The 25,801-nt window shown below is 63.1% G+C and overlaps 8 protein-coding genes across 8 annotated transcripts; 4 read left to right on the top strand and 4 right to left on the bottom strand.

Annotated features, from left to right (window-relative positions):
* Nucleotides 1-461: 461 nt before the first annotated feature.
* On the bottom strand, nt 462-2,003 carry EMIHUDRAFT_105638 (hypothetical protein; the record flags this gene model as incomplete). Its single annotated transcript, XM_005761628.1, has 1 exon — nt 462-2,003. One exon carries the CDS (start codon nt 2,001-2,003, stop codon nt 462-464), a length of 1,542 nt encoding a protein of 513 aa, XP_005761685.1.
* A 1,447-nt stretch (nt 2,004-3,450) lies between these two features.
* On the top strand, nt 3,451-5,125 carry EMIHUDRAFT_105639 (hypothetical protein; the record flags this gene model as incomplete). The annotated part of the gene is made up of 2 exons (XM_005761629.1): nt 3,451-3,932; nt 4,729-5,125. The coding sequence occupies 2 exons, from the start codon at nt 3,451-3,453 to the stop codon at nt 5,123-5,125; spliced, it is 879 nt and encodes a 292-aa protein (XP_005761686.1).
* Nucleotides 5,126-8,828: 3,703 nt separating this feature from the next.
* On the bottom strand, nt 8,829-10,251 carry EMIHUDRAFT_358531 (hypothetical protein). Its single transcript, XM_005761630.1, has 4 exons — nt 9,942-10,251; nt 9,645-9,841; nt 9,033-9,179; nt 8,829-8,917 (listed from the first exon to the last, which is right to left on the bottom strand). Exons 1-3 carry the CDS (start codon nt 10,219-10,221, stop codon nt 9,033-9,035), a joined length of 624 nt encoding a protein of 207 aa, XP_005761687.1. The 5' UTR covers nt 10,222-10,251; the 3' UTR covers nt 8,829-8,917.
* Nucleotides 10,252-11,780: 1,529 nt separating this feature from the next.
* On the bottom strand, nt 11,781-13,234 carry EMIHUDRAFT_216634 (hypothetical protein; the record flags this gene model as incomplete). The annotated part of the gene is made up of 3 exons (XM_005761631.1): nt 11,781-12,038; nt 12,231-12,793; nt 12,913-13,234. 3 exons carry the CDS (start codon nt 13,232-13,234, stop codon nt 11,781-11,783), a joined length of 1,143 nt encoding a protein of 380 aa, XP_005761688.1.
* Nucleotides 13,235-15,291: 2,057 nt separating this feature from the next.
* EMIHUDRAFT_438115 (hypothetical protein) lies at nt 15,292-16,973 on the bottom strand. Its single transcript, XM_005761632.1, has 5 exons — nt 16,959-16,973; nt 16,604-16,854; nt 16,393-16,452; nt 16,145-16,234; nt 15,292-15,532 (listed from the first exon to the last, which is right to left on the bottom strand). Exons 2-5 carry the CDS (start codon nt 16,844-16,846, stop codon nt 15,416-15,418), a joined length of 510 nt encoding a protein of 169 aa, XP_005761689.1. The 5' UTR covers nt 16,847-16,854; nt 16,959-16,973; the 3' UTR covers nt 15,292-15,415.
* A 4,672-nt stretch (nt 16,974-21,645) lies between these two features.
* EMIHUDRAFT_216639 (hypothetical protein) lies at nt 21,646-22,542 on the top strand (the record flags this gene model as incomplete). The annotated part of the gene is made up of 1 exon (XM_005761633.1): nt 21,646-22,542. The coding sequence occupies one exon, from the start codon at nt 21,646-21,648 to the stop codon at nt 22,540-22,542; it is 897 nt and encodes a 298-aa protein (XP_005761690.1).
* A 592-nt stretch (nt 22,543-23,134) lies between these two features.
* EMIHUDRAFT_216640 (hypothetical protein) lies at nt 23,135-24,716 on the top strand (the record flags this gene model as incomplete). The annotated part of the gene is made up of 6 exons (XM_005761634.1): nt 23,135-23,191; nt 23,606-23,705; nt 23,940-23,977; nt 24,063-24,131; nt 24,463-24,549; nt 24,627-24,716. The coding sequence occupies 6 exons, from the start codon at nt 23,135-23,137 to the stop codon at nt 24,714-24,716; spliced, it is 441 nt and encodes a 146-aa protein (XP_005761691.1).
* A 233-nt stretch (nt 24,717-24,949) lies between these two features.
* EMIHUDRAFT_216641 (hypothetical protein) lies at nt 24,950-25,801 on the top strand (the record flags this gene model as incomplete). The annotated part of the gene is made up of 2 exons (XM_005761635.1): nt 24,950-25,399; nt 25,532-25,801. The coding sequence occupies 2 exons, from the start codon at nt 24,950-24,952 to the stop codon at nt 25,799-25,801; spliced, it is 720 nt and encodes a 239-aa protein (XP_005761692.1).

Consider the following 25,801-nt stretch of genomic DNA (forward strand, 5'->3'; position numbering starts at 1 on the left):
GGTGAGGTAAGGTAAAAAACTCCATCAACACACAACAGTAAGAGCTCTACCTCTCAAGGCTAGAGGACACATACCTTGAGGCGGTAGATAGACCACTGTACGACCTTCGTACGACTGTTTTATTTGGACATATGTGCACATGCGGTGTGTCTTGGGTGAGCCAAACATCTTGGCGGGGCGATCGGCAGTCGCCCACAGCTCACAACGTCACATGGACTGTGTGAGCCTCGTTGGCGGGTAAGCGCGGGCGGCCCCCCGACGGCCACGCGCGAGCCCGGCGGCATGCTCTCGACAGCCTGTGCTGGGCCGGCCGTCCTCGGGCGAACGGCACGCGCAACTCGCCTCGGGGCGCCGCGCCGTGGCCAGCAGCCCGTCGCCCCTGCGACACGGCCGGACGGCGCGGGCTGCCCAACATCTAGGGGCGAGGCCGAGCGGGACTACGCCAGGCCCTACGCTCTCCACTAGCATTCAAATAATCTTGCCAGTTTCACTCGCTCCGCGTCTTCCTTCATCGCGCCGTACTTTCCGGCCAATTCCGCGGCGGTAAAGCCGGCGCCGTCCCGCGCCGCGGTGCTCGATCCCGCGCCCAGAAGCAGGCGGATGCACTCTTCGTTGCCGTTGGCAGCTGCTTCGTGCAATGGAGTCCTCTGGTTGTCGTTTCGCGTCACCTCCACGTCGGCCTTGCTCTGCAGCAGAAACGACAACGTTCGGTGGTGGCCATTCTTCGCTGCGACGCCGACGGCGGAAAGCCCAAGGCCCGGTGTTTTGTAGAGCACGTGCGCCGCATCCGTCCGCTCGACGATGTAGCGCACCAGACTTATGTTGCCCCAATTGGCTGAAATCGTGAGAGGCGTCATGCCGTACTTGTTGACAGCGCCGATGTCGAAGCCCAACTCCTCGATCAAGAAGCGAAATAGCGCCAAATTGCCGACGATGGCGGCGTACCAAGCCCAGCACTCGTCCGGCGGCCAGGCGTACTCGCCGCGATGCAGCAGCCACGCCTTGACGGCGTCCTCGGAGCCGTCCAGCGCGCCCTCCCAGTAGCTCTGGTCGTGCTCCTCGTCGGCCAAGTCGGCGAAGATGTACGCCTCGGCCCCCACGAGCAGGAAGAATGAGTGGTACGCGCCTCCGTCCGCGCCGTCGGCGCTCGCGATGTACCGCTCCCACATCGGGCGCGGCAACTCGCCTGACTCGACCAGGGGCTCCCACACGGAGCGCAAGGAGTCCAATGCGCTATGGTAGAGCTCGCGAATCACGGCGTGAAGGCCCTCGCGGTCGCTCAGCCTCGCAAAGTCGCCCGTGAGCACGGCCTTGCGCCGTTGCCAGCCAAGGTTGAGGCGGTCGTGGAAGCACTGCGTCGACGCCGACGGCTCCTCGCCTAGATGGTGTGTCAAGTAGATGGGCCGCCCTTCGCTCATGCGGGTCAAGTCAAGCGCCAGCGCCTCCATCCGGCACCAACCGCGCATCAACCACGTGTCGAAATTGCATTGGTGGCCACTCTCGCGGCGCACACCCAACGGAGTGCACACCCAGAAGTTAGAGGCCTGCGCGACGTAGGTGGGGATGGAGGTAATCGCCTTCGCTTGCTCCTCCTCCGCCCCTGCCTGTTGCGGGACGGAGAAGTAATCCAGCCAAACCCAACCCTCCGACACTGAGCGCTGGAACTCCTCGAACGTCCGCTCTCGCGTAGTGAGGACGTCACTCGAGGACGAGCGAGCGCGCGACCGACCGGTAAGAAACTTTGCGGCGACATCGTCATCGGCGAAAATGTTCTCGCCTCTGATGACGCGCCTGAAGACTTCCTGCATCGTCCGCAGGTGTACCGAGTCCGGATCGGGATGGCGAGTCGAAATCCACTGGTGGCTAACGAAGTTGATTGACGGCGCCTCCAATCGGTCGGCGCGCATGATGAGCCCTTTTACCAAGAGGTCTTCATGAGAACGCAGAGTTTCTAGCGCGAGGAAGTCGCCGACCCTCATGCAGTACAGTGGAAACGAAGCCATAGTCTTGCACAGCACAATCGGGACGTCTTTCAACTGTTGGAGTCGGCGCCGCGGGTGGCGCGCGGCGTGTGAGAGAGGATCGCAGAGGACATGAAAGGCCGCCAGCGGTCGCCGCGGCGCTGAGAGCTCCAAGTCGAGGTCTTGCCAGGGGCCCCTCCACTCGCCTGCACCTGCTCGAACCCTGAGCACTGTGCGGCGTTGCACGCTCGAGGTCGTGCATGATGTAGTAATCATTGTCTTGAGTATTGCGCTTCTCTCGACAGAGAGAGAGCGCTAGCCTCTACCCCTTCGGGTCCGTCGAATCTCGGCGCGGCAGATGCGACGCCGAGACTGACGAAACCTCCCTGTGGTGGGCTCCCTGCATGCACATGCTGGGTCAAGCACAAAAGGATTCTTGTATTCGCAGATCTTCTTTTGTTTTGCTCATCCTCTGCAAAGACTGCAAACCTCTTCTTTATAATTAATGATCAAAGACTGACAGGTGTGGTCCTCGATCCTAGCACCTCACTCCCATTAGAAAGAAAAAGAGTTTGTGGCCTAAAACATGCAGGACGTCCTCCTTGCATGCATATGTTGGGTCAAGCACAAAGGATTCTTGTTTACTTTGCTCTTCCTGGTAATGGTCAGCAACAATGACACGTGAGAGAGAGAGAGATTTTTAGCAATACCAAACAACTCTAACACTCACACGTCATTTTTTGTTTGACACGTGTGGCATCCTCGATCCTAGCACCTAGGCAGGTGCCCGTGGTGCCGCATATCACGTTGCCTCAACCGCGCAAGCTACAGCGTGCGTGAAAATAAAGCGAGGCTCGATGTTGAGTGGTGTACTCGTAGCTCACCGTGCCACGAAGGTCCTCACTCGAGGAGGTCTCTGTGCGAGAGGAGCGGCGTGAGGTCCTCACAAGTAGAGAGGTCCTCACACGGCCTACCTGCCGTCGTCTTGAAAGCAGCAACATGCAACTAAACACAGCTGGGGCTGCAAGGTGGTGCAGCTCCCTAGGCCGGCGAACGCACCGGGGGTCCGTGGGTCCGGAGTGCGGAGAAGGCTATAATCGACGGCACCACCAACCAGACTTTCTACTTAGCTTTGCAACCAGACCCCTGTAAGAAAAAAGTAGAACATAGTCCTAGTGCTATAGGTGCGATGCGTGCGACGATGTAGAACATAGTCCCTGTAGTATTAGGTGCGACTTGCTTGAGAAGCGGTTGGGTCTCTGTGAGATGTGTCTTTGTGCATCGGTGTTGGGGCAGGTTAGGTTGGCGGGGCGCGCGCCGAGAAGGTGCCCATCATCTTATTAATTCTTTTTTGCCAATGTATTTACTGGGAAGCGTCCGACACCAGCCGACGTCAATGCTGTGCGTTCTAACCCACTGCGGCTTCTCGCCTCCCAACGCGTTTGCTTCTCGCCTCCACGCCGACCACCAGCATGTTCGCACCTCGCATATGACGATGGTTGACTCGTGGTACGACGCCGGCCAGCGACTCAGCACCGCAGCCGCGATGAGAGCAGCGAGCCCCGCAGCCGGCGGATCCTCCCGTCTCGAGGCCGAGCTCGAATCGACCAAGGCGGCGCTGCTGAAAGTCGCTCTCCTGAGCGGTCGTGGTGCGTGGGCGCGGCCGTCAGAGCGGGTCGCCGCTGCGCAGCTCGTCGAGAGCTTGGAGCAAGCGGCGGAGCAGAACGAGGAGGCGCCCTCCCTGCGGGACGGGACGTGGGAGCTCGTCCTCTCGGACGTGGAGCCCTTCCGTGCCTCCACCTTCTTCCTCGCGCTCGGCGAGGCGGTCGAGGCGCTGATTCAGAAGGGCGCGTCCGACGGGGCGCTGACCGTGCACGCGCTCGCGACGGGCGGCGGCGAGGTCGGCCGCGTGGCTCACGTCGTGGAAGGCGGCGGCGGCTTCGTCTGCACTTGTCGATCCCACGCGCCGAGGTCACCCGAGATCGTCCGATGGCAGGCGGCGGCGGTCGGCTCCATTCCCTCGTCGAGCTCAAGAGCGGCTCGCTGCGCCCTAGAAGCGGAAGACGTGTTCTTGCATTCCGCTGCACTGTCCCTGTACTCACCTCCCTCGTGTCCACGCGTTGCTCTGATATTCCAACTACCGCTCGAGAGGACGCGCATTCCGCTGCACTCACTCTACTCGCCTCCCTCGTGTCCACGGCGGTGCTCTGACATACCCCGCACAGTACTCCCCTTCCCGCCCACGCCGGTGCATTCGCCACGTAGGTTCGCTGCCCTCCCTCCCCCTCGCCCTGGCCGGCGTGGTGGTGAGCAGCGGCGAGCTGCAGGCTGGTTAACTCATTCACTCATTCATTACTTAGTTAATTAATTATTAGCTCGCGGGCCGACTCCCGGTGTGATCTCACCCCGCTCGTCGGCCTCGTAAGGCTGCGCGGGCGGGCGGCGGCGTCTTCGACCTCAGACTCGTCAACACCAGCGTGCAGCAAAACGAGGTGCGGACCCCGAGATCGCCCGAGATCGCCCGAGATTGCCCGCGATTGCCGGAGATCACCCGAGATTGCCCGAGATTGGCTGCAGGTGCGGTACGGTCTGCCGACGGAGGGCGGGCTGGCGCCGGGCGTGGAGAGGAGCGCGCTCTAGAGTCTGGCTCAGCACGGGATGCTATGCAGCTGTCTTCGGCCGTATATTCCGCCGTATTCATTGTACACTCGTAGCCCGTGTATTCACGCGGTGCCGCCCCCACCCTGATACTCTTCCAGATCTGTAGGAGCCTTCTCTCGTGGATCGGCGACCAGACCGTGCCGAGCGGGGAGGTGTTTTCGCGCGTGCTGGAGCCGCTCGGCGGCGGCCCCTCCGCGCAGCTCCGCCTCAGCTACTCGGACGGCGAGCGGGGGAAGGGGGGGGGGAGGCGCGCACGTCTCTGCGATCGGCCGAGACGGCTCGAGATTGTCGCGAGGTTAGGCGAGCTGATGGTCTGGCGCGCGCCCAAGCTCGGCGACCACTTCTTCGTGTTTGTGCGGGGCGAGGAGGAGACGTGGCCGGCGATGGAGGAGACGCGGCGGCGGCAGGCCAGCTCCGCCACGCAAAGCGCGGTCGGCTCCGCCTTCGCGCTCGGGATGCTGAACCCCTTCTTCTCGCGAGCCGCCGGAGCGCGCAAGTCGTGAGGGCCGCACACGTCGCACCCACCACACGTGCATTTGCGTTTCTGCATTACGTTGGCGATTGTGTGCGCACTCTCGTCACGCGATTTTCTCTCGTAACACAGAGAAATATTTTAGCTGAACTTCGTTTTCTTGTTTTTTGATTCTCAATCTCATATTTGGAGGAGGTGGGAGTTGGGTGATGGGGATGATGTGGGCTGAGTCCACGGTCAGGGTGGTTGTGTCGCTGTCGGCGAGCAGCTACGGTGAAGTTCTTGGCGGATTCGATCATCTGCCTGAGGACGACTTCCTTTCTCTGGTAGGACGGGAACGAGATGGTAGTAGGGAGTAGAAGAAAGCAAAGAAAGAGGAGCCCTGTGCGGGCACGCACGACTCCGCAGGAGAAGCCCCTCCCCAGACAAAAGCCAAGGGAGAGGTGGGTGGGTCACAGAAAACCGCGGCCGCCAGCGACTGAGCGTCTCGCTGGCGGACGGGGTATCGCGCGGCTAACTCCCACGTGTCGCAAGGCCAAGGAACTCGTACGTCCCCCGGCGCAAGCTCCCTTTCGACATAATGGCAGACGCCACAGTGGTCGTGCTCGCCAGCACCACTCTTGGTGCTCTGTACCGCTGGCCGGACCTGAGGCCGGTGGCTGCTCGCCTGCTCAGATGGTTCGGTGGCGTCTTCCTCGCGCTGCTTGTCCTGACGATTCTCTGCTTCGTTGTTGCGGACGTCGAAGCATTGCAAAAAAGAAGCCCTCTCTACACCGCTGCCCAAGCCGGTAACCACCCTCGAGTCGTCGAGCTTCTCCAGTACCAGCATGTGCGCAGCGACATCGACGTGGGCTCGCGGAGTAGCTTTGGCATGCTCGCCTCGGGCACGCCGCTGATTGCTGCCGCCACGGAAGGCCACACAGAGGTGGTGGCGGCGCTTCTGAAGGCGGGCGCCAACCCGAACACTCTCTCCACGCTTGGCCTCGGCATGCTCTTCTCGGGCACGCCGCTGTTTGATACCGCCCGGTATGGCCACACAGAGATGGTGGCGGAGCTGCTGAAGGCGGGCGCCAACCCGAACACTCGCAACACGCTTGGCCTCGGTTTGCTCGCCTCAGTCACGCCGCTGTATGCTGCCGCCACGAAAGGCCACACAGAGATGGTGGCGGCGCTGCTGAAGGCGGGCGCCAGTCCGAACACTCCCCTCACGCTTTTCCTCGGCATGCTCTTCTCGTCCACGCCGCTGCATGCTGCCGCCCAGAATGGCCACACAGAGATGGTGGCGGAGCTGCTGAAGGCGGGCGCCAACCCGAACACTCGCAACACGCTTGGCCTCGGTTTGCTCGCCTCGGACACGCCGCTGTCTGCTGCCGCCCAGAATGGCCACACAGAGGTGGTGGCGGAGCTGCTGAAGGCGGGCGCCGATCCGAACACTCCCCTCACGCTTTTCCTCGGCATGCTCCTCTCGGCCACGCCGCTGTCTGCTGCCGCCCAGAATGGCCACACAGAGGTGGTGGCGGAGCTGCTGAAGGCGGGCGCCAACCGAACACTCCCATGACGCTTGGCCTCGGCATGCTCTTCTCGGCCACGCCGCTGTCTGCTGCCGCCTTCCAAGGCCGCACAGAAATGGTGGCGGCACTGCTGAAGGCGGGCGCCGACAGTTGATGGGAACGTTGGGTCGGTGACTAGAGAGTCAAACGGCGCTGCACTAGACACTATACGTAAAGCCGTTGACAACACAGAGGTTACTCATTCGTTTGAGGGGTACGCTCTTCTACACGGACGAGATCGTTCCCTCGTTCGGAACTCACAATCTCTCTCGTGTCTTCAAAAGCGGTATCTCTGTCCCCTGTGTTGATCTCAGGTCGAGCTTGCGCATGATAGCGCAGAGTGGGCGGAGCAGTCCCCCTCCCCCCGCAGGAACGCGTGGGCCGCAATCTCCGAGAGTCCGATCCGCTCCGAGGCGGCGTCCGCGGTCATGCGACGCACCAGCTCCGCCACCCCAGCAGGCAGCTCCTCCGGCTCTCGCGTCGCCGGCGCGGGCCCGGCCGCCGCCGCCCAGCAGCAGCCGCCGCCGCCGCCGACCTGGGCATAGAGAGCCGTATAGGCGGTGCCGGAGGACGCATGCGACGCTGTTCTCAGGGTGGGTCGTCGAGAAAAGTGGCGCCGGAGTGTGTGAGCCGAGAGGAGGTGTGTGTGTGTGTCGAGCGACACCTGCTCCACGCGCCCTCGCGCCTCCTCGGCGGCTAGGACCGGCGCTCTGCCGAGCAGCAAGTAGCGCAGCACGAGCCCGAGCGAGAAGACGTCGAGCCGCGCCGCCTACGATCTCGGCCAATCTCGGCGCATCTCGGCCGATCTCGCCGTCCGGGCGCTGCGTAGTACATCCTCATGCACCTGCGTTATATGCAGACTACTGGTTAGGCTAACACGACATCAACTACCACCAAGCCAGTTCCGAGACGAGTCCCTGATATGAGAGACTACTGCCCTGTCTCCTGCCCCCGGTCAACATCTCAACATGCCGCGGGCGAGGTGGATTTCAGCCACGCCCACCGTCGCTAGTCGCTTGGGGCGTGGATAGGCGGCCAGATATCTTGGCATTAAGGATGCCTACTACTACTGCTACGTCTCGCTGCCTCGCCTCCGCCGCCGAGAGGCTAATTAGGTGATTAATTAAGCAGTAATGGAGAAGTCTAGCTGCCTCGCCTCCGCCGCCGAGAGGCTCATGCTGCTCGTGCGCGTCAGAATCGCCGCGCGCACCTGCGACCGTGCGCGCGGGGGGCAAGCACGCCGTCGCTGTCGCTGAGTGTCGCTCTATCTATCAAGGGCTGGTGTGGGTCCAGACCACCCCTCGCAGCTGGCCAGCTCCACCTTCTCTCGGCCCAGTCACGCTGCACTCTCGGTGACTCTCTCCGCTAGCATCGGCGACTCTCGGCGACGCCTCTGGTGAGAGGTAGATAGCGTGCTAGTTCATTAACAATTAAGTAAGACGGTCGTAATGAGTTATTATTTAGCACGCCTCTGGCAAGAGGTAGAGCGGGGCACTTCATTCATTAAAAATTAGCAACTATTTATACGATGAAGCACGACTCTGGCGAGAGGTGAGCGAGTTGCTTCATTCAGGCTTAATTAATTAATTAAGGCACGCCTCTGGCGAGAGGTAGAGCGTGTTACTTCATTAGTAATGAGGTAATTAGTTATTAATTACGGCACGCCTCTGGCGAGAGGTAGAGCGTGTTGCCGTGCGCGGAGAGGTCGTGCCGCTCCTAGTCACCCATTCACACCGCTAGTGAGTTAAGCCGTTGGTGAGAGGTCCGCAGGTCCGGGCTTGGCCGAGGTTGGCCGAGGATGTCCGAGGTTGGTCCAGATCGATCGACATTGGCCGAGATTGGTCGAGATTCGCCGAGGATGTCCGAGATTGGTCGAGATTGGTCGCAGCTGTCCGAGATTCGCCGCGAAAGGGAAGTGGGCGAGGGGGCGGCACTATTCCTAGTACTAGACGTAGTAGATGTGTGGCGCAGCGCCCAGAAGGGCCAGGAGCTAGCATGTTCTCCTGCGCCCCCCTCACCCCGCCTCCGTCCAGCGCCTCTGCCGAAAAGGCGACGCGCCCGCCGAGCCCGCCGCTGCCGCCTCCGCCGCCGCCATCCTCGCTGCCCCCCTTCTTCTCCCCGCGTCTGCCGCCGCCGCTCTCGCCCCTCTTCTCCCCTCCGCCTCCGCTCTCGCCCCCCTTCTCTCCTCCGCCCTCGCCAGAGCGTCGAGAGGCGGCGGCGGGGGACCCGCCCCGTCGGCTGGGCGACCCCTCGCCGCGGCGTCGGGAGGGCGCCTAGCATGACTTCGCACGCGTCCATGAATGAAGTCGCTCCACCGCCCTCCGGCCGTACCCTTACGGTAAACCAGAGGGCTGCGGGGTCACTTCACACTCCCAAAGGGGCTGGCGCCTAGCATGAAGCAACCGCGCGCCGTGTGCGGTTCGCTGGCCATAGGCTGCCTCTGATCCGCAAACTGGGAGGGGAGCGAGAGAGCGCCGGCGGGGAGATGCACGGGAAGGGCAGCAGCCGCGCGAGCCCAAAGTCGATCAGCTTCACCTGCAGTCAGTCAGTCAGTCAGTGTTACACACGTCCCTAGCATGAAAGACGGGGCGCACGCACTCGCGGAGCACACACGGGGGCGTGACACGCGAGGCGGTGTGTGCGTTCTCAGGGAAAGGCATCACCACGCAGACAAAAGTGCAATCGTCCGAGAGAGGGGCCGCAGTGGGGACATTCACCTGCGGCACAGCACTCAGCAGCATCATGGAGTCTCGGAGTCGCAAGGCTGGCCGCGCCCCGACCCGGACACTCGCGAGCCGGAGTGTGTGCTCGCAGGCGTGCAGTTCTCTGGAACTGCACGCTCCCGAGGCGTGTGTTTGTGCAACAAGCCTCCTCGCGCTCGTTGCGCGCTGCTGCTGGCTGACCAGTCACTTCCCTCTCCTGGTCCGCGCCACGACCCGCGCGAGCGGTTTGACAAGTGGTTTGACTGACACGCAGGGACGGCGGAGGCGGGCCTGTCACCTGCTCCTCGCGCAAGCTCGAGCGGAGCAGGTCGGAGATCGGCGTGGCGAAGCAGATGTTAGACGGCTTGACGTCGCGGTGCACGATGCCACGTGAGTGGAGGTGGAGCAGCGCGTCGACACACTGGCGCAGCACGGCCGCAGCCTCGCAGAGCTCAGTCGCGCCCCGCTTGGCGAGCACGAGCTGCAGGTCGGGGCCTGGTGAGAGTGGGACAGCTTAGAGACGAGCGCGGCGGTGCGGTGTTTCAAAGATATGGTTCCTCTGGGCGATGCGGGCTGCGATGGTGAGGGAGATTGCCTCGACAGAGCTCCATGATGATGAAGAGGCGGTCCGAGCCCGAGGCCCGAACGAGATCGAATACACGCACCACGTTTGGGTGATCGAGTCGCCTCATCAGGGCCACCTCCTGCTCGATTGCGTCCGCCGTCCAGGCCGTCTCTGACCTCGGGAGGACTGACAGGTCGAGCGACTTGATCGCTATGGACCTGCGGCCGTCGCGAAAGTCTCGAGCCTCGTTGACAACGCCGTACGCGCCACGACCGAGCTCACGGCCTAGTCTGTAGCGGCCCAGGAGCATGTCGATTGAGAGCAGCGAGCGAGTCGAGTGGTTTGGCTGCTGGAGTGCTTTGTGACGAAGTAAAAAAAGAATTTTGTCGTCGACACGATTGTCCGTGCAAAAAAGAATTTGGAAAACTCCCTCCTCCGCCGAGCAGGGCCGCCCATCCTCGCCTAGCAACACCGTAGGAGAGCGAGGGGCCCCGCCCCCCGCCTCCGCCGCAGCGGCCGCCCCGCCGTCATGAACGCGTACGACAAGTGGGATGTGCAGGAGCGTGTCCTCGTCAGGGAGGTAGAGATGCTGTGGAGCGTGCATCGATGAAGAAGGAGAGCTTGGAGGCGCAGATGCAATGGGCTTTCAGGGCTTGGGGTGCCTTTGCCAAGCTGGGCCTGGCAGGCTGGGGCACGGGGCAGGAAAGAGCAGCTTGGCCGTGTGCATGAGATGTGGGGACTTGAGGTGGATCTCTTACGGTCTGAGAGGATTTGCTTTTGCAATGCAAAAGGTCATGTTGCAACGTCGTTTGCGCCAGGCATGTTGTGCGAGTATATGGGACAAAAGCGTCGAAAATGTCCCAAAAAGCGTGTCTCGAGTTTGTGGCAGCCCCACAGCCGGCGCGCGCCGCCAGGAAGCACCGCTCGCGTGTCGGCCGCACTCCCTGGCACCCAGGGAGTGCGGCCGACCGACCAGACCGAGTAGGCTCGATGCCGCGCTCGCTGTGGGGCTGCCACAAAGTCGCCGCCGAGCGTGCCACCGACGGCGTCCCGGCGGAGGTGGTGGAGTTTGAGACCTGAGGCTGCGGAGGTGACGCCTGAGGTACCGGCCCGTGCACAGCGACTCAGCCGGCGACCGCCACGGGCTCAGACGAGACTTGTCGACTCGTTCCGGCTCAGCTTCACCGTGGTCATCGGGCGTCTGTCGACGTCAGGACCACCCATACAGCTCGCGGGTTTGAGGTCGCAAGAGCCAAGATGGTGGCGTTTGGACATCCCAACCATCACACAAGACAGCCTGTAGGTGATGGCGGGACGGCGCAGTGTTTGTGGCACTCGGCAGTAGGCACCCGCGGCACGGCCCCGCTGTCGGCTCTCGCGGGCTGCAGAACCGGCCCCAGAAGGGGACGTTCCGGGCGAGTGTGGCAGCTCCTTCGCTAGTATGGGCACCCTCTATCATAGCACTACTGATCCTGGTCATTAGAGCTGCCAGGGATAGCGTCAGGAGCCGGTAGGAGTCAAAACCCCTCATATTTGAGACATCGTGTCCCATATACTCGCACAACATGCCGCCAGTGCCGGCGGCGCTAAGTGTCCGCGGTCATATAACTCCACTTCATTTTAGACTCTCAACATGATTGTTGGTGTTTTGAGCATCTAGTAAATGTGTTATTTTGGATTACCAACTCTGGGGTCGCTAGGATTTGCTTGCAATGCACTAGAGAGGGTACACGGATGAGCGCGGAGGTCGACCCTTTATGAAACCACTGAAACCGCTGCAGGTTTCACTCACTTGCTGCACCTATTCGGACCACTCGGGGCCCCTTGAAAATCACGCTCATTTTGACCAGTCTTGATCGGATTACGCCATCAGTTTTGCATCGGGATGGTCTCGTCCCAGCGGAAGCCAAGGCCGCCGCCCTGCCAGACGCCTCCCGCAGCATTGCCGAGCGGGTTCGCGCCATGGATGTTGAGCACAGGCGGCAGCCCAAAGGGCGGGTCGAAATTACTTGGCGCCTTGATAGTGGTGCGGTGCAAGATGCGAAGACCCACTTCACTGGCGGGCCGATGAGCCTCGGGCGTCGCTCGGTGCGCCACCGCCAGGTTGTCGATGAAGATGCAATCGCCCTCCTCATACTCGTAGATGGCTGTATACGCCGCCGCCGCCGCCTCGTCGTCGTCCCCAGCCGCCACCGTCTCGGTCGCGGCTGTGCCCTCCGCCGCGGCGTCGGCCATGGCTGCCACGTGCAAGTTGGATGGCTTTACTGCCAGTCGACTCGCGGCCGCGCCGTCGGCGCCTTGCTCGAGGCTCACTGCGACTTGGCCGTTGTCGCGGTCGAGAACGCCGTCCACGACGCCACGCCGGCCGTTGAGCTCTGGCTTGGCTGCCAAGCCAGCCAGCTCGACCCGCGTGCCGTAGGTCGGCACGCCAGCGAGCAGGTCGGCTTGGCCTGGTGCGAAGCCCTTGTTGAGCAGCGCGTTGTACGTCTGGAAGAGGTGGCGCATCTCGCCTTCGTCGAGCAGGCGGAGCGAGCCGACGGCGCTGGGGTCGTCCGATTTGGGCACCACCTCGAGCACGGCACCCGTCATGCCAAGGTGGAGGTAGACCGACTTGCGTCCGGAGATGGGGTGGGCGTGCACGACGGGGTGCAGCACTCCCGAATTCGAGTTGATAGAGACGAGACGCTGCCAGCGCTCCTGCTCCACCTCGGGCAACGCGTCGAAGGCGCCGCCCTGGTGAGCAAAAATGGTGCCGCCGCCGCCCTCGGCCACGCGGATGATGTGGTATCCGACGTGAGAGAAGACGCCGCGCTCGAACGAGCCGTCGTTGTGCCACTGGGGACCGACGCCGAGAATGCCCACGTTGCGGTCGTTTGAGAGGCCTGCGAGAGTGGCCGTCGAGCAGTGGGCTCTATGTTAGCCCCAGTACGGGAAGCAGCTCGTGGGCTTGGCTGTTCTTGTTCATCTCCTACAGGTGCACGGATCGAGGGCGAGCGCGCACGGAAGATGTGTTTGTTGGGCGCCTTTGGGTGGACCCCGTGCGTCGAGTGCATCTCGCGCGCGCCCCAGAGCTCCGACGCGATCACCTGCTCGTCGCCGCTAAGCGTTCCCTGGTCTTTGAAGACGAGGAAGCCACGTACGGCCATTGCTGACTGCAGCGCATCGAGGACTGGCTCTGGCGGCGTCTTGCGCAGGTCAAGCCCACGAACGGCGGCACCCAGTGGACTCAATGGTATGAGCGTGATGCCATGCGCTGCAAGCAGGCTGAAGATGGACGCGTTCACCTCGTGAACTCGAGAGACGCACGTGGAGGCCCCACGCATCGTGCCGCTCGCTGATCGGCTGTATCAGCAATCCCGGGGGGGGGCAATCAGGCCACGTAAGAATACGTACAATACGTGAGGCAGGATCAGGGTTCAATGTAAACACCCTAAACACCGTTTAGCTAAACATGCAATGTTTACTGTATGTTTTTACTGTATGTTTAGTGAAGCAGCGGCGGCGACGCACCACACTGTTTGTTTCATTGTATGTTTAGGGCGCAGGCAGGGGGGGGGGGTTGTAACTACCATGAGGCGCGGCAGGCCTTCGGTGCAAGCGTGGTGAAGCTGCCGTTGTGAATGATGGCATTAACTCTCATACCGTCATGTCGAGATGGTCAGCCTATTTGGGGGCGGGTCAGCCGCTCACACATGGACCCACTGCAGCGTAATGTGGTCACGGTGTACTTTGCATCGCGTAGCGACGCACCATGAGCGACTGTTTGTTAAACCGTTAAGCTAAACATGTATATGTTTACTGTATGCTGACTGTATGTTTACTGTTTGTTTAGTGAAGGGCCGGGGAGCCACTGAACATCTATGTTTACCTATACACTAAACAATGTATAACACATTTGTATGTTTAGATGCCGGTCTATCTATACATTAACCTCTGGGCAGGATGGCTGGATTTGAAACAGGCCCGAGCCCATATTTGTAAAATGAGGTCCGGCACTCTCTGAGCCGGCACCGCTTCCGGGCATTGGCGCGTGGCCCCCGAGCCGCTGGGATCCCTCCACAGCCCGCCACACCACCCACGGGACACCGTCCGGACCAGCAGCGGTAAACACGGGACGAGGCACACATGCGCACAAGCGTCCGACATACCGACAATCGCTGCCGCCTGCGCGGTGGCAGAGGCGGAGGTGAGGCGACGGGAGCGGCAGCAGAGGCGGCCTGGGTGACGTCTGACGACGGTGCGGGTGGCGGCGGTACGACGGCATGTGACGGCCGTGACTGACGGTGGTGGCGGCGGCGCGATCGGCGGTCTCGGCGTGGGCGGGGCAGATTTGGCGACGACGACGACGGAGGCAACGGAGGTGACGGCGGCGGCGACGGTGGCGGCGATGCGGCGTCGAGGCAATCACGCTCGGCGTGAGTGCTGGGGCAGGCCGTGTTGCGGTTTGGGCAGGCGAGCCCAAGGGCCTCTTGGGCCCTCGCGTCTCTCTCTCTCTCGATTCGTTACACCGATTCGACCATCAACGCGGCGGGCCGATTTCGACCCATCACAAATGTGGGAAGCCTAAAACCTCCTTTGGCTTCCCACACAACCCCCCCTTTCCGGGGGAGTAGCAAATGAGGTAGTCTCTGCGAAAACACTGTCCCAGTGCATTCGCCCAAGAGGCTTCCGTGTGTGGACTCGCAGCTCCGGCTGGGTGTCGGCGACCTAAAGCTCGGCGGTCGTCGCTTCGCGCCGGCCGACTCCCTGGTGTGTGTGTGTGTGCGTGTGTGTGTGTGTGTGTGTGTGTGTGTGTGTGTGTGTGTGTGTGTGTGTGTGTGTGTGTGTGTGTGTGTGTGTGTGTGTGTGTGTGTGTGTGTGTGTGTGTGTGTGTGTGTGTGTGTGTGTGTGTGTGTGTGTGTGTGTGCTCGAGTGTGTTTGTGTGTATGTTCGCGAGCCGATTTATAATTAGTTTGGTTACGGCCGTACCTACACTCTGGTACACGAGATCCAATATTAGTCTAGTGTGTAAGCCGGCCGGGGGCGGAGTTCGTCGGGTCTCTTCCCCCAGCGGGGCCTCGATTACCTAGTGATCCGGGCACATCCGGTAAATCGGGGTCAACTCTTCATTTTGTTCGTCAAGCACATCAGCACTCCACAGGCGGTCATGGACACACTCTTCGCACACACGGTTCACGCGCCTCACTCTGCACCTCTCCGGCCCCACACCTGTGGACAACTCTCCGCTAGCGAAGGCCACCACCTCCGGACGCGGAGGCGGCCTCGACCAATAAACAGCTCACGACTGAGCCCATGCGCTCAATCCAATCCCCCCCCCCTCCCCCCCCCCCTCCGCCACCACCACCACCACCCACCCACCCACCCACCTCCTCCTTCTGCCAGGCCCCGTGTGCACCGCGCGCCTCACCGCGCGCCTCACCTCTGAAGCGGCTGCACCTTGCGCCTTCGACCGACCCCTCGCAAACCGGCCCGCGCCCAGACGGCCGGCCAGAGCAGGCGATCGGCTAGACGAGGTGCGCCGAAGCGGGCGGCGCCATCTGCCGGCGGCGCCGCGCGGCCAGGGCGACGGCGAGGAGGGAGAGGGCGAGGAGGCCGACGGAGGGGAGGAGGAGGAGGGAGCCTGCGGTGTGTGGAGCGGCGGTGTGTGAACACGGGGTGTGAAGACGCGGCTGTGCAGCGCCTTCATTGTGTTGCGCGCACGCGAGGGTACAGGGAGGACGGGTGCGAGGAGAAGCGGAGGGCAGCCGTGCGCGCGCTGTCTCGCTAGGTAGACTTACTCTCTTCCACCCCGTGTGCCGCATGTAGCTTGCCCGCTGTTTACATTCCCTCGTAGTTGGTAATCATAATTAAGAGTTTCGGTGCCGCATCTCGCGCGTCAGTATTTTATGTTGCAGGCATTCACACCAGTCATAATTAGCCAATGATGTGATCAAGAGTTGCAGGTGCCGCATCTAGAACGCCGCGGACCGCGCGAGGCCTATCGCGTGAACGCACCACGATCAGGGCGTGAATCCGGCCTCGTGCCGTGCAGACATTGGCCACCGGCCATTCACAATGGCTACTGTATGGCTGAATGCAGCGGAGTCCGTGTCCTCTCGAGCGCTGGTCGGAATGCAAGAACACGCACCCCCATCTCCGGAGCAGTCCATCTCCCCAGATCTCCCCAGATCTCCCCAGATCTCCCCCGATCTCCCCCGATCTCCCCGGATCTCCCCGGATCTCAGCCATCTGGGGCGTGAGACCTCGGCCTCGGTCCCCTCGCCGCCCTCCTGCAGCGCCGCCGCAGACATCTCTTCGCTCACCGCGCTGAGGTACTGCGCGGCCTGTTCACGCAGACAGTGTTTATTAAAAGAAGATACAAGTCCCTCCGATGGCGCAGCGTTGGCGCTGCCGCGCTAGCTTGTGTGGAATGCGTGAAGTGCGTTCACACACCGGTGTCTCGGAAGCGTCTCGGAAGCGTCTCGGAAGTGACCCGCGGCGCCTGCTCCAGGTACTGCGTCGCATTCAGCCCCGCGACCTGCTCCTGCACCGCGAACACCGCCTGTGGACGTGTCCCGGACGTGTCCCGGACGTGTCATGGTCACCGGGACCAGCGAGCGGCACGGGGCGCAGCGGGCATCTCGGACCATCTTTTTGCGCTGTCTCGGTGGTGTCTCGGAAATATCTCGCGAGTCTAGTGTGTCCCGCAGCGCCTGCTCATTGTCGATCGCGCCAAGCTGTGCGTACGCGGAGGCTTTGGTCGCGACCGCCGCGTCCGCAGCCTCGTACACGGCCGACTGCGCCGCCGAGGCCGCACTCACAACCGTCGGGTAGTCGATGCTCGTGTTGCCGAGGACAAGTGCGGGTGCGCCGCTCACATTGAAGCCTTCAAGCTGCGTGATTATCTCCGTGGCGTTGATGGACGTGACAAAAGACGCCAGCGAGCCCCAGTCCATGGCTGCCACTGCGAGCGGCAAGGCTTCGTCAGCGCCAGCCGAGGCAGCGGCAGTGTGTTCAGCGCAACTAGGAGAGGCGGCGGCGGGTAGAGTGGTAGCGGCGCGAGCGGACCTGAAGGACCAAGGGTTGGTCGCCCCCGGCCGAAATAAAGCGGTTTCACGGGAGAAAAGAATTCTTAAGATACAAGCCTCTCTCACAGCACACTGGCACGACAAGGGCGCAGACTGGCGCGGACTGGCACACACACAGGCTCACCACCGGAGCCGCCTAAGCGACTCCGTTAAGAACGGCAATGCACTCCGCACCATGCACAATGCCGCTCTCCCCGCACGCTAGCTCGTTCACCGTCTGCCACGCCACGGCGGTGTGGAGGACGACAGACAAGCGCTGCATCTGCAGCCCGTGCCAGTTCTTGGTGGTCCATGTGACCTCGTCCAGGTGCTGAGCGTGCGAAAGTTTATTGCTCAGCTGGTTCGCCGCCTCCCTCAGGGTGCTGCGAACCTCCTTGCCAAAGCCTCCGAAAGCCTCAAAATCAAACAAACGTAGATCGCAATCCTGCTGCCGCGCAAAGGGGTAATCGCCAGGCTGCTCCGTGAGCTTTCTCTTGGGGGCATCCTCCTCCTCCCCCTCCTCCCCCTCCTCCTCGGCCTCCTCCTCCTCCCCCGCCACCGCCGCTGCCGTCGCTTCCGACGGAGACCACTTGCCGCGCCCTTTGACCAACTTGAGCAGCCCGGTCTCCGTGTTGCCAAAGCGCACGTAGGCCCCCTTCCAGCCGAGCTCTCCGTCGCCGGCCGTGTCCTTGCCCGTGCTCGCAAGCGAGCTCGTGAGCTTCAAATCGGCAACGAGGCGCCTGTGCCCCAAGAGGACTCCTCATGGCTGTGCTCAAGTGGGCTTCGACCGGCCTCGGCTGGGGGGGCGGGTTGTCCCGGCTGCGGACGCCTTCTGCAGCCCCCTGGGATGGGGACAGCACCCAAAAACTGCCCCCGGCGGCATACAGCACTGCCAGCCAGCCTCTTCCTCCTCCTCAAGGGCTGTACTATAGGCCATATTGCGCCGCCTCCTACTGGCAGCCGGGCGCGCGCGCGCCGCGGGCGCCTCGGCGCGCGCACGGCTCGCAAAGTTCGAACGAGTACTGCCGCCCGGCCGCCTCAAGGCTGCCGCCCGGCCGCCTCAAGGCTGCCGGGCGGCAGTACTCGCCTCGCAAGGCGCGCACCGGCTGATCTGGCTGCTGCGCCGGCGGCCGCTGCGCTGGCCGCTGCTGCGCCGGCTGGCGGGCGGTGCGGCCGCCGGCGGCCGCTGCACCCGCGCCTTCCCTCGCGGGCGCCGTCGCGCCGCGCGCGCCCAACTCTGCTGGCACACGGCACGCGTCGTCACTCAGCCGCGGAGAACAGGCGGTGCAGCGCGCGAAGCGCGCGCGATCTCGTACTTTTAAGGCTGGATCCGGCCATTCCAAGGGTATACCTTTGAGAATCCCCAGCGTCCCACCCTCCTAGTCACACTCTCAATTTCTCGACTGGCCAACACGAAGTGCTGCGATCGGGGGTGGCCCATTTTTTCCCCCTTTCTTTTTTTGGGCCCTGTGGGCACCCTACACACGGTTCACGTTAGACGTTTCCGTGTCCGCGCGGAGTGAGTGCGTCTAGACCGACCCCCGCGCCCGGGTCCGTGCTCCGATTTTATGAGAGAGAACAAAGGGAGTGTAACCTCCTCTAGTCTGACGCCGTGTGCAGAGAGGCTTCGTTCGGTCGCGATGGTGAGTGAGAGTGTGTGTTGATGAGTGCAGAGGACCGGCTGTCGAGGTGGATATCCTTTGGCCGCGTTGGGTAGCGAGGATTGGTGTAAAAGGAAAAAACGCCCCTCTCACAGCCTGACTGTTCTTCACCTTCCTAACTAACTAACTCTCACAGCAGACTGGCACGAACTAGCACCACAAAAGGCACACGAGCAGACAACGGCCCCTTATGGGCCGTCGTCTGTCGAAGAGGCCGTCATACTCTTCGGGGGAAAAGAATTTCCCGTGCGGCGTGCGCGGGCGGAAAAGAAATCGGGAAATGGTTAGTAATGAACTGTGTCGTCGTGGTTTCGTATCAAGACTACTGACTAGTGTGCTTTTGCCCATAGGCATCACCGCAGAGCTAAGGAAGACACAGCTGTCATGCGCACGCCTGGCACAGAGCCACATCCGGCGCGGCCTTGTCCGCTGCCCACTTTTGCACGGTGATGTAGCGGTTCTTTGGCGAGAGCATCTCTCGATCCGTCCAGACGCCCACCCGCGAGCGCGCACCGCCACCGGCCGCCGCAGCCTCGATCTCGCGCTCGCAGATCGCCTGCAGCGTCTCGACCAGCACTGCGTACGGCTCGACGCTCCTCTCCGCCGCCGACCTTGCCACCGCCTGGGGGGAGGATCGAATCGACCATCAAGGAGTGATTGCCGGCGTCCTCCGCCGCCGACGTGCCGCCGCCGCCGCCTTGCCGTGCGCGCCCTTGAGGCAGCACACCTCTCGCTCTCCGCTCGACACACCTCTCGCTCTCCGCCCTCTCTTCAATCTCGGCTAATCTCGCCACCCCAACCCCGACTCGCCTCTCTCGATCTCGATCCACGCCTCTCTCGATCAACTCTCTCACGGCCGCCGCCTTGCCGTGCGCCCCCTTGAGGCAGCAAGGGCATAGCGCCATCGCGTCGATCGTGCCTCCAGCGACCGCGAGAGATTAGCCGAGATTAGCCGAGATCAGTCGAGATTGGCCGAGACAGCATGTGCCTCCGGCGACAGCGAGGTCGATGAGGCGCGGCGAGAGAGCGCCGCAGAGGTGCATCCCAACTGCGACAACGTAGCTCGCGCCTGTGCACAGCTGCCGTCTCATTACTTCCTGCCCACTCCGATGCGCATCCCGGCGGCGGCAACGAAGGTCGCGCCCGCTGCCTCTTCACGCAACACTGCGGGCGTGTCCGCGCTGAACAAGTCCACGTGCCGGAAGGAGAGGTTCGGCCTAGCGGCGGCGGCAGGAGAGATGAGATGCGAGAGCCCTCCGCACCCGGCGGCGTGCCGAAATGGGGCGGTTCGGCCTCGCTCGCAGGTGCGAGAGGTCCATTCCGCCTGCAAGTTGACTCCAATCTTGATGAGTAATTAGCGAGTCGTTCCAGGCGCGAAGGGGCCGTCCCGCCTGCAAGTCGACTCCCCATCTAATTAACAATTATGGAGTAGCTCCAGTCGCGAGGGGGCCATCCCGCCGTTCGAGTCGAGCATCACGACGCGGGTAATCTCGGGTAATCTCGGGTAATCTCGGGTAATCTCGGGTAATCTCGGGGAATCTCGGGGAATCTCGCCGTTCGAGTCGAGCATCACGACGCGGCCCCTTGGGAGGAGAAAGGAGAGCAGCGTGGCGCCAAGTCCCTTGCCGGAGCAGACGTCGAACACGACCATGCCCTCGCCGCCGGACGACATTCGCTCGGCGCCTAGCCAGTAAGCCCTACTCAGCTGAGAATGCGCCATGCCCTCGCCGCCGGACGACGACCGCCCGGCGCCTGCGAGCGAGCGGACGGCCTCGCACATGCTGCTCGCCTCGCTCACCTCCTTGACGCGCGATCGCATGCAGAGGAGCCGGCGGAGCCGCTCGTCGAGCAGCATCGCCTGCAGAGGTCTGGGGAGAGGTGGGGAGAGGTGGGGTGAGGTGGCGGAGCCGTCCGTCGCGCAGCGTCTCCTGCAGAGGCGCCGCGTCGAGGAAGGAGGAGATGTAGACGCTGTCCTGCAGAGATATGGGGAGATGTGGGGAGGCGTGGGGAGGTGTGGGGGATAGGAGGAGATGTAGACGCTGTCCGACGCGTGCGCGCGCAGCCGCTCCACGATCAGACCCGCGGGGATCGTCCTCCTCGGCTCCGAAGACGCCGAAGACCCGTCTTTGGGAGCGCCGCTGCCGCCGCCGCCGCTTCCATTGCCGCCGGCGCCGCCGCCGCTGCTATTGCCGGCGCCGCCGCCGCTGCTGCTATTGCCGGCGCCGCCGCCGCTGCCGTTGCTGCCGCCGCCGTCGCCACCGCCGGCGCTTGCAACGGAGCGCTCGCCTTTTGCGGCGGTGGTGCCGACGCGTGCGCGCGAGGCCGCGGTCCCAAAGACGGCCGGCTCACCCCGCGTCCTCGTCCACCAGCCGCCGAGCGCCTCACGGACTTCCTCGGCGGTCGGATGGTATGCGATGCGGCAGCTGTCGCCGCGGCACGCGCCGGGGCCGTCCGGCGCGCAGCGGCCAAGCGCGCTGTTGATCGCCCGGCCGCACGCTCCTTGTAACACGTGCGCTAGTTTGCCGTCGCAGGAGCACGCGCCCTTGCCCGTCACAAACGGCCAGCAGAGCAGCGCAGCGCACGGCTGGCCGTTGAGCGTGAGCTCCTCGCGCTGCGCCCGCGCCGAGGCAAACTTGCGCTGGTAGGGGACGCCGGCGGCCAGCCAGGGCTCCTCGTTGCTGCGGGCGGCCATCCGCTGCAGCAGCGCGAGGTCTGGGCGGAGGCGACGGCTGGAGCGGCGCTGCACGGCGTGGGAGCGCCTGGAAAAAGAATTTGAGTAAGGTGTTTTTCCCAGCTGATTTCCCGCACATAACATACCCACAACTCTGTCTGGTATAGCCCCAGCCGAATCGCGTGAACAGAACTCTCGAGTTTCTGTTCACACCGAGCAGCGAGGAGCGGCTGCGGGGCAAATAGCAGCAGCCCACCACAACTTGAACTGCGCGGCTCGGGGTGCTCTCGTCGCTTCAGCACTAGTGCCACAACCTCTCATCTCACCTCAAGGCATCGAGCCAACAGGTCGCGTTGATGTTTGTGTTTTCAGCTGTGGGCGTGCAGGCCAGCCTCTCCGTCAACATCGTCACCCAGGAAGAGTGGATCCGCAGCCTCGACAACGTCGACGCCCTTCTCGCTCGTGTGCCGCCGGTGCACAAGGCGCGCTGCGAAGGCGTTCTGCGCGGGCTGAATCGGAGAGGCTTCTCGCAAGCCTGGCAAGATTGGATACTGTACCAAAACTTCTTCGCCGGCAAGGCAGCTGGCTTCTACGTCGATATCGGCACCAACGACCCGCTTCGGATCAGCAACACCGCCTTTCTGGACATCTGCCTGGGTTGGAGGGGCCTTTGTGTTGAGCCACAACCCCGCTATCACCGCGCAATCCGGTCGCAACGCTCCTGCGCTCTCCTTCCAAAATGTGTCATGGGTCGGCCAATGCGCATAAGACACTCTGGGCAGGGGGGAATCTTTAGAACTCGACGAGCGAGGGCTGACGCATCCAACTCGACGTCCATGCAATGCGTCGGGCTGCTTGACGCTTTGGTTGCAAACGGCCTGGAAGGTCGCACCGTCGACTTGCTCAGCATCGACATAGAGGGCAGCGAAGCCGAGGTGCTGAGGTGCATGCCGTTTGAGCGTCTTGACATCCGAATGGTCTTGATCGAGACGAATACGGCGGACCTTCGCGCGTTGGATGCCTTCTTCGGCTTCCACGGCTTTGCGAACGTGGCCACGCTGCTTCAGACGGACCGGACATGGCTCGACAACCTGTACGTCAAGCTGTCTTCCAAGCTCCGCCACCCCGGCAGAGCTGGAGCATGCTCCAGCGCGGACAAAGGCCTCACCATGTGTATGGGAGGGGGGGAGTGGCAGGCGTGGGCGAACCCAAAGGCCAGCGGCGCGTGGGGACCGTGCGGAGATTCCCCGTGATCATCTTGGAGCACTTGGAGCCAGCGTCGCGGTCACCGGCGAGAGGCGCCGCGGCTGCATTTCGAACACGCCACACTTCGACCACACTGACCCTCGACACTGACCCGTCGAGAGTCGGCGGCCATCACCACTCGTCGGCCGCCACAACCGAGCGTCGGCAGTAAATCTCACATCCATGGCCATGAACGCGGGCCCATCCTGGCGAAGGTACTTCCAGCCTGCTGTGGGAAACAGCTGACGCAGTCTCGCCAAAGCTCGCCCCAGCAATGACTCGGCCAGACTAAAACCCCTGGTGGGAGTTCAGTCCTCCCCAACTTTTTGTGTATCGCGCGCCTTGCGGCATCGCCATGGTGTGCTGCGAGTAGCGCCGGGCGACGACGACTTAATACCGCCTCCCGGTCCCCCTCGGCACACCTCCGCTGCTTAATGTTTGACGACTCAAACCCGTGAAGCTTCCCCGTGCGCGGGTTACCCCGCACACGGGTCAGCCTGCCAGCCACGTATCCACGCAATCGTGGCACGCACGCCGAGGATATTTTTTCGGCGCGCGGCATTCAAGAGTCGAGAGAGTGGCAAGCGAGGAGGGGGAGTGATGGCGTTCCCGTGGCTCGAGAAGGAGAACAGCACGTACACCGCGGCTCTCAACAAGGTCACGGAGGAGCGGCGCGACGCCCTTCTCGCAGAGAAGGCCCGTCGCATCGCCGAGGACCGCGCCGAAGACGCTAGGCGGCCGCTCCTGCCCATCAGCGCACGCACCGAGCCGCCTTAGCGCTGCAGCCCTCACGCCAGCATCAGCGCCGACGTTTCCCGCCTCCGCCACCCCTTTACCACAGCCGCCGCTGTCGCAGGATTGAGCGCGAGAGGGAAAGCATGGCGGCGCTGGCCGCGTCGGAGGCGACGGCGCAGCGGAAGCGGGCGGAGGACGTGGCGCGGCGCGAGGCGGCGGCGGCGGCACAGCAGTTGGCCACCCGCGACGATAAGATCGAGGCCTCTCCTCCGATCAAAGCGCCAGGCCACCGCCCGCTCGGGACGCGTCCGCGACACGTCGCGCCATGTTGAGCAGGCGTTCCGCCAGATCCGCGCCCGGGAGGTGCTGTCCAAGCACGCGCCGCCGCCCGTCTCGAGCCCCTGGAAGGGGCTGCACCACACCGTCCAGCTCGGCGGTGCCGGACACCTCCGAGACACGCCCGCCCGCCTCCCGACACTCACGCCGCCGCCCACCCTCGCCACTGCCCGCCCACCCCTCGCCACTGCCCGCTAGCCTCGGGATCACAAGACCCCTGCGACGCCATGGCGCCGCTGCGCCGCACCCAGCGCGCACCTCCGCCGCAACCGCCCGTGACATTCCGCCGACATGCCGCTGACATGTCTCTGACGTGTCAACGCCGCGTCCACAGGCGACGGCCTCTCCCCGAAGCCCGTCTTTCAGCGCTCGGTGCGAGATGAGCCGAGATGAGCCGAGATGAGCCGACCGAGAGATTGGCGGCGGCGGAACGGGGCTCGTCACTGTTGGGTGGTAGGCGCGCGGGCTCGCGCCCGTCGACGCTGCCGCGCGGCGCGACAGGGACGAGGCGACGCTTGAGGCGGCCGTCGCCGGCGGCAATGCCAGGCAAAGACAGATAGAGAGAGGAGAGAGCGAGCGACAGGAGGGGGGCGGGAGGGGGAGCGAGAGAGAGAGAGAGAGAGAGAGAGAGAGAGAGAGAGAGAGAGAGAGAGAGAGAGAGAGAGAGAGAGAGAGTTCGCCCTCTTTGCCGGCGGGGCCTCGCTTGCGCAGGTTGATGACAGGCGCGGTCCTGGTGGATAGGCCGGACCAAGTCGCCGCTCTCTCGGCCGCCGAGATCCGCAAGCGTGCCTTGGGGGGCAGCCGCCCGTTTTGAGTCTGCGCCCGCCCTCCCCCGGTGTGCCGGCCCGACTTTGAAGGCGTCGGAGTTGAAGGCTCCGCAGGCAGCTGACGTGCGTTTCGTTGTTCGTGATTGGGTTTTATATGCTCTTGAGGGTGGTGGCGGAGTAGCGCAGAGCGCTCACTTAGCGCGCAAGTGGTCGATGTGTTAGTGCAACGTCAGTATATGTACTACGAGTCGTAGGGGTGGGCTGACCGTGCCGTGCCGTCTGCCGATATTTTTCCGCCCGTCGAATTCGAGCGCAACGCCAACGGCGCGCTCTGGCGCATGTGAAGATGAACGAGTACGAGACGCTCGAGCCTCTCGAGAGTGAGAGTAAAGCGTAGATTCAACTATCAACATTCAAGCAGAACCGAACCAGAAGCACTTGTGGAGCCACGTTATTCATATTAGGAAATAATTATTCTCCAGGGTTGCCCTTTGATCCGGGCCCCAGCCTTACATCTCAAGGGTCACGGGGGTGACAACCACTCGAGCGTCCCCTGTGCCGACCGCCCGATTATTGCATGGCGAGGGCGTTCGCAGAAACAGCATATGGAATCGCTCCTCGCGCCGCTCTGCTCGCACGGCGCTTCCACGACGCCGCGCGCACGCAGCAGGTTCTCAACGCGCACCGCCGCGTTGCACGAGCCGTCGTCAGGCCAGGCTCCGCTGTTGGCGCCGTGGCCATCACCGTGCTCCCCAGACAATCGGCAACTGAACCACGCCCAATGCAAAGTGAGGACGTAGTGGCGCTGGTGGCGGAGAGGGGCTTTACGGGCACAGTCGAAACGTGCGAGCTCGTTCGCGAGGAGGAGACGCTCCCCGTCGTCAGGCACGAGCGTTACGTGCTCATCGATCTGCTGCGCGCGATGTTTGAGGAGGCCGACGCCAACGCCGACGGCATGATCACCGTGCCAGAGCTTGCGGGCTTCCTCTCGCGCCATGGACTCGAGGGTGCAACGGGGTGCATCTCGGTCCTGGTTGAAAATGGGCCAGAGCACAAGCTGGATTTCGGGGAGTTCAAGGCAAGATTCACGACACCGAGATCTGCCGTGGTTGGAGCACGATGTCGCTCATGGTCACCTCTCACGCCTCTCGCCACCTAGGCGCTGCTGCTGCGCACGAGACTCGTCGGCTTGCAGGACAATTCGGCCTCCGGGACTCTTAGCGAATACGGCGTGCACCGATCCCTCATGCACGTGGCGGCGGCCTCGATCTTTGATGTGGCAGACCGGAACAGCGACGGACGCGTAAGCAGAGGAGAACTTGAGGTGCTCTTTGCGAGCATGGGGCTGGGGGATGCAGAGCGAGCCGCAGCTAGTTTTACCGAACACGACGTGGACGGAGACGGCTCTATTGACAAAGGCGGCCTATAG

The sequence above is a fragment of the Emiliania huxleyi genome (assembly GCF_000372725.1).
Source record: "Emiliania huxleyi CCMP1516 unplaced genomic scaffold EMIHUscaffold_70, whole genome shotgun sequence".
Classification (NCBI taxonomy): domain Eukaryota; phylum Haptophyta; order Isochrysidales; family Noelaerhabdaceae; genus Emiliania; species Emiliania huxleyi.

Excerpts from the sequence above, each read along its gene's own strand:
- EMIHUDRAFT_438115 (XM_005761632.1), bottom strand. The coding sequence starts at position 16,846 with ATGGACTGGGGCTCGCTGGCGTCTTTTGTCACGTCCATCAACGCCACG. Across the intron at positions 16,235-16,392 it reads CGACGCAGTACCTGGAGCAG|GCCGCGCAGTACCTCAGCGC; the intron begins GCGCCGCGGGTC and ends CTGCGTGAACAG. Across the intron at positions 15,533-16,144 it reads CCGAGGCCGAGGTCTCACGC|GGCTCCCTCCTCCTCCTCCC; the intron begins CCCAGATGGCTG and ends CCACACACCGCA.
- EMIHUDRAFT_358531 (XM_005761630.1), bottom strand. The coding sequence starts at position 10,221 with ATGCTCCTGGGCCGCTACAGACTAGGCCGTGAGCTCGGTCGTGGCGCG. Across the intron at positions 9,842-9,941 it reads CATCATGGAGCTCTGTCGAG|GCCCCGACCTGCAGCTCGTG; the intron begins GCAATCTCCCTC and ends CACTCTCACCAG. Across the intron at positions 9,180-9,644 it reads CGAGCTTGCGCGAGGAGCAG|GTGAAGCTGATCGACTTTGG; the intron begins GTGACAGGCCCG and ends GACTGACTGCAG.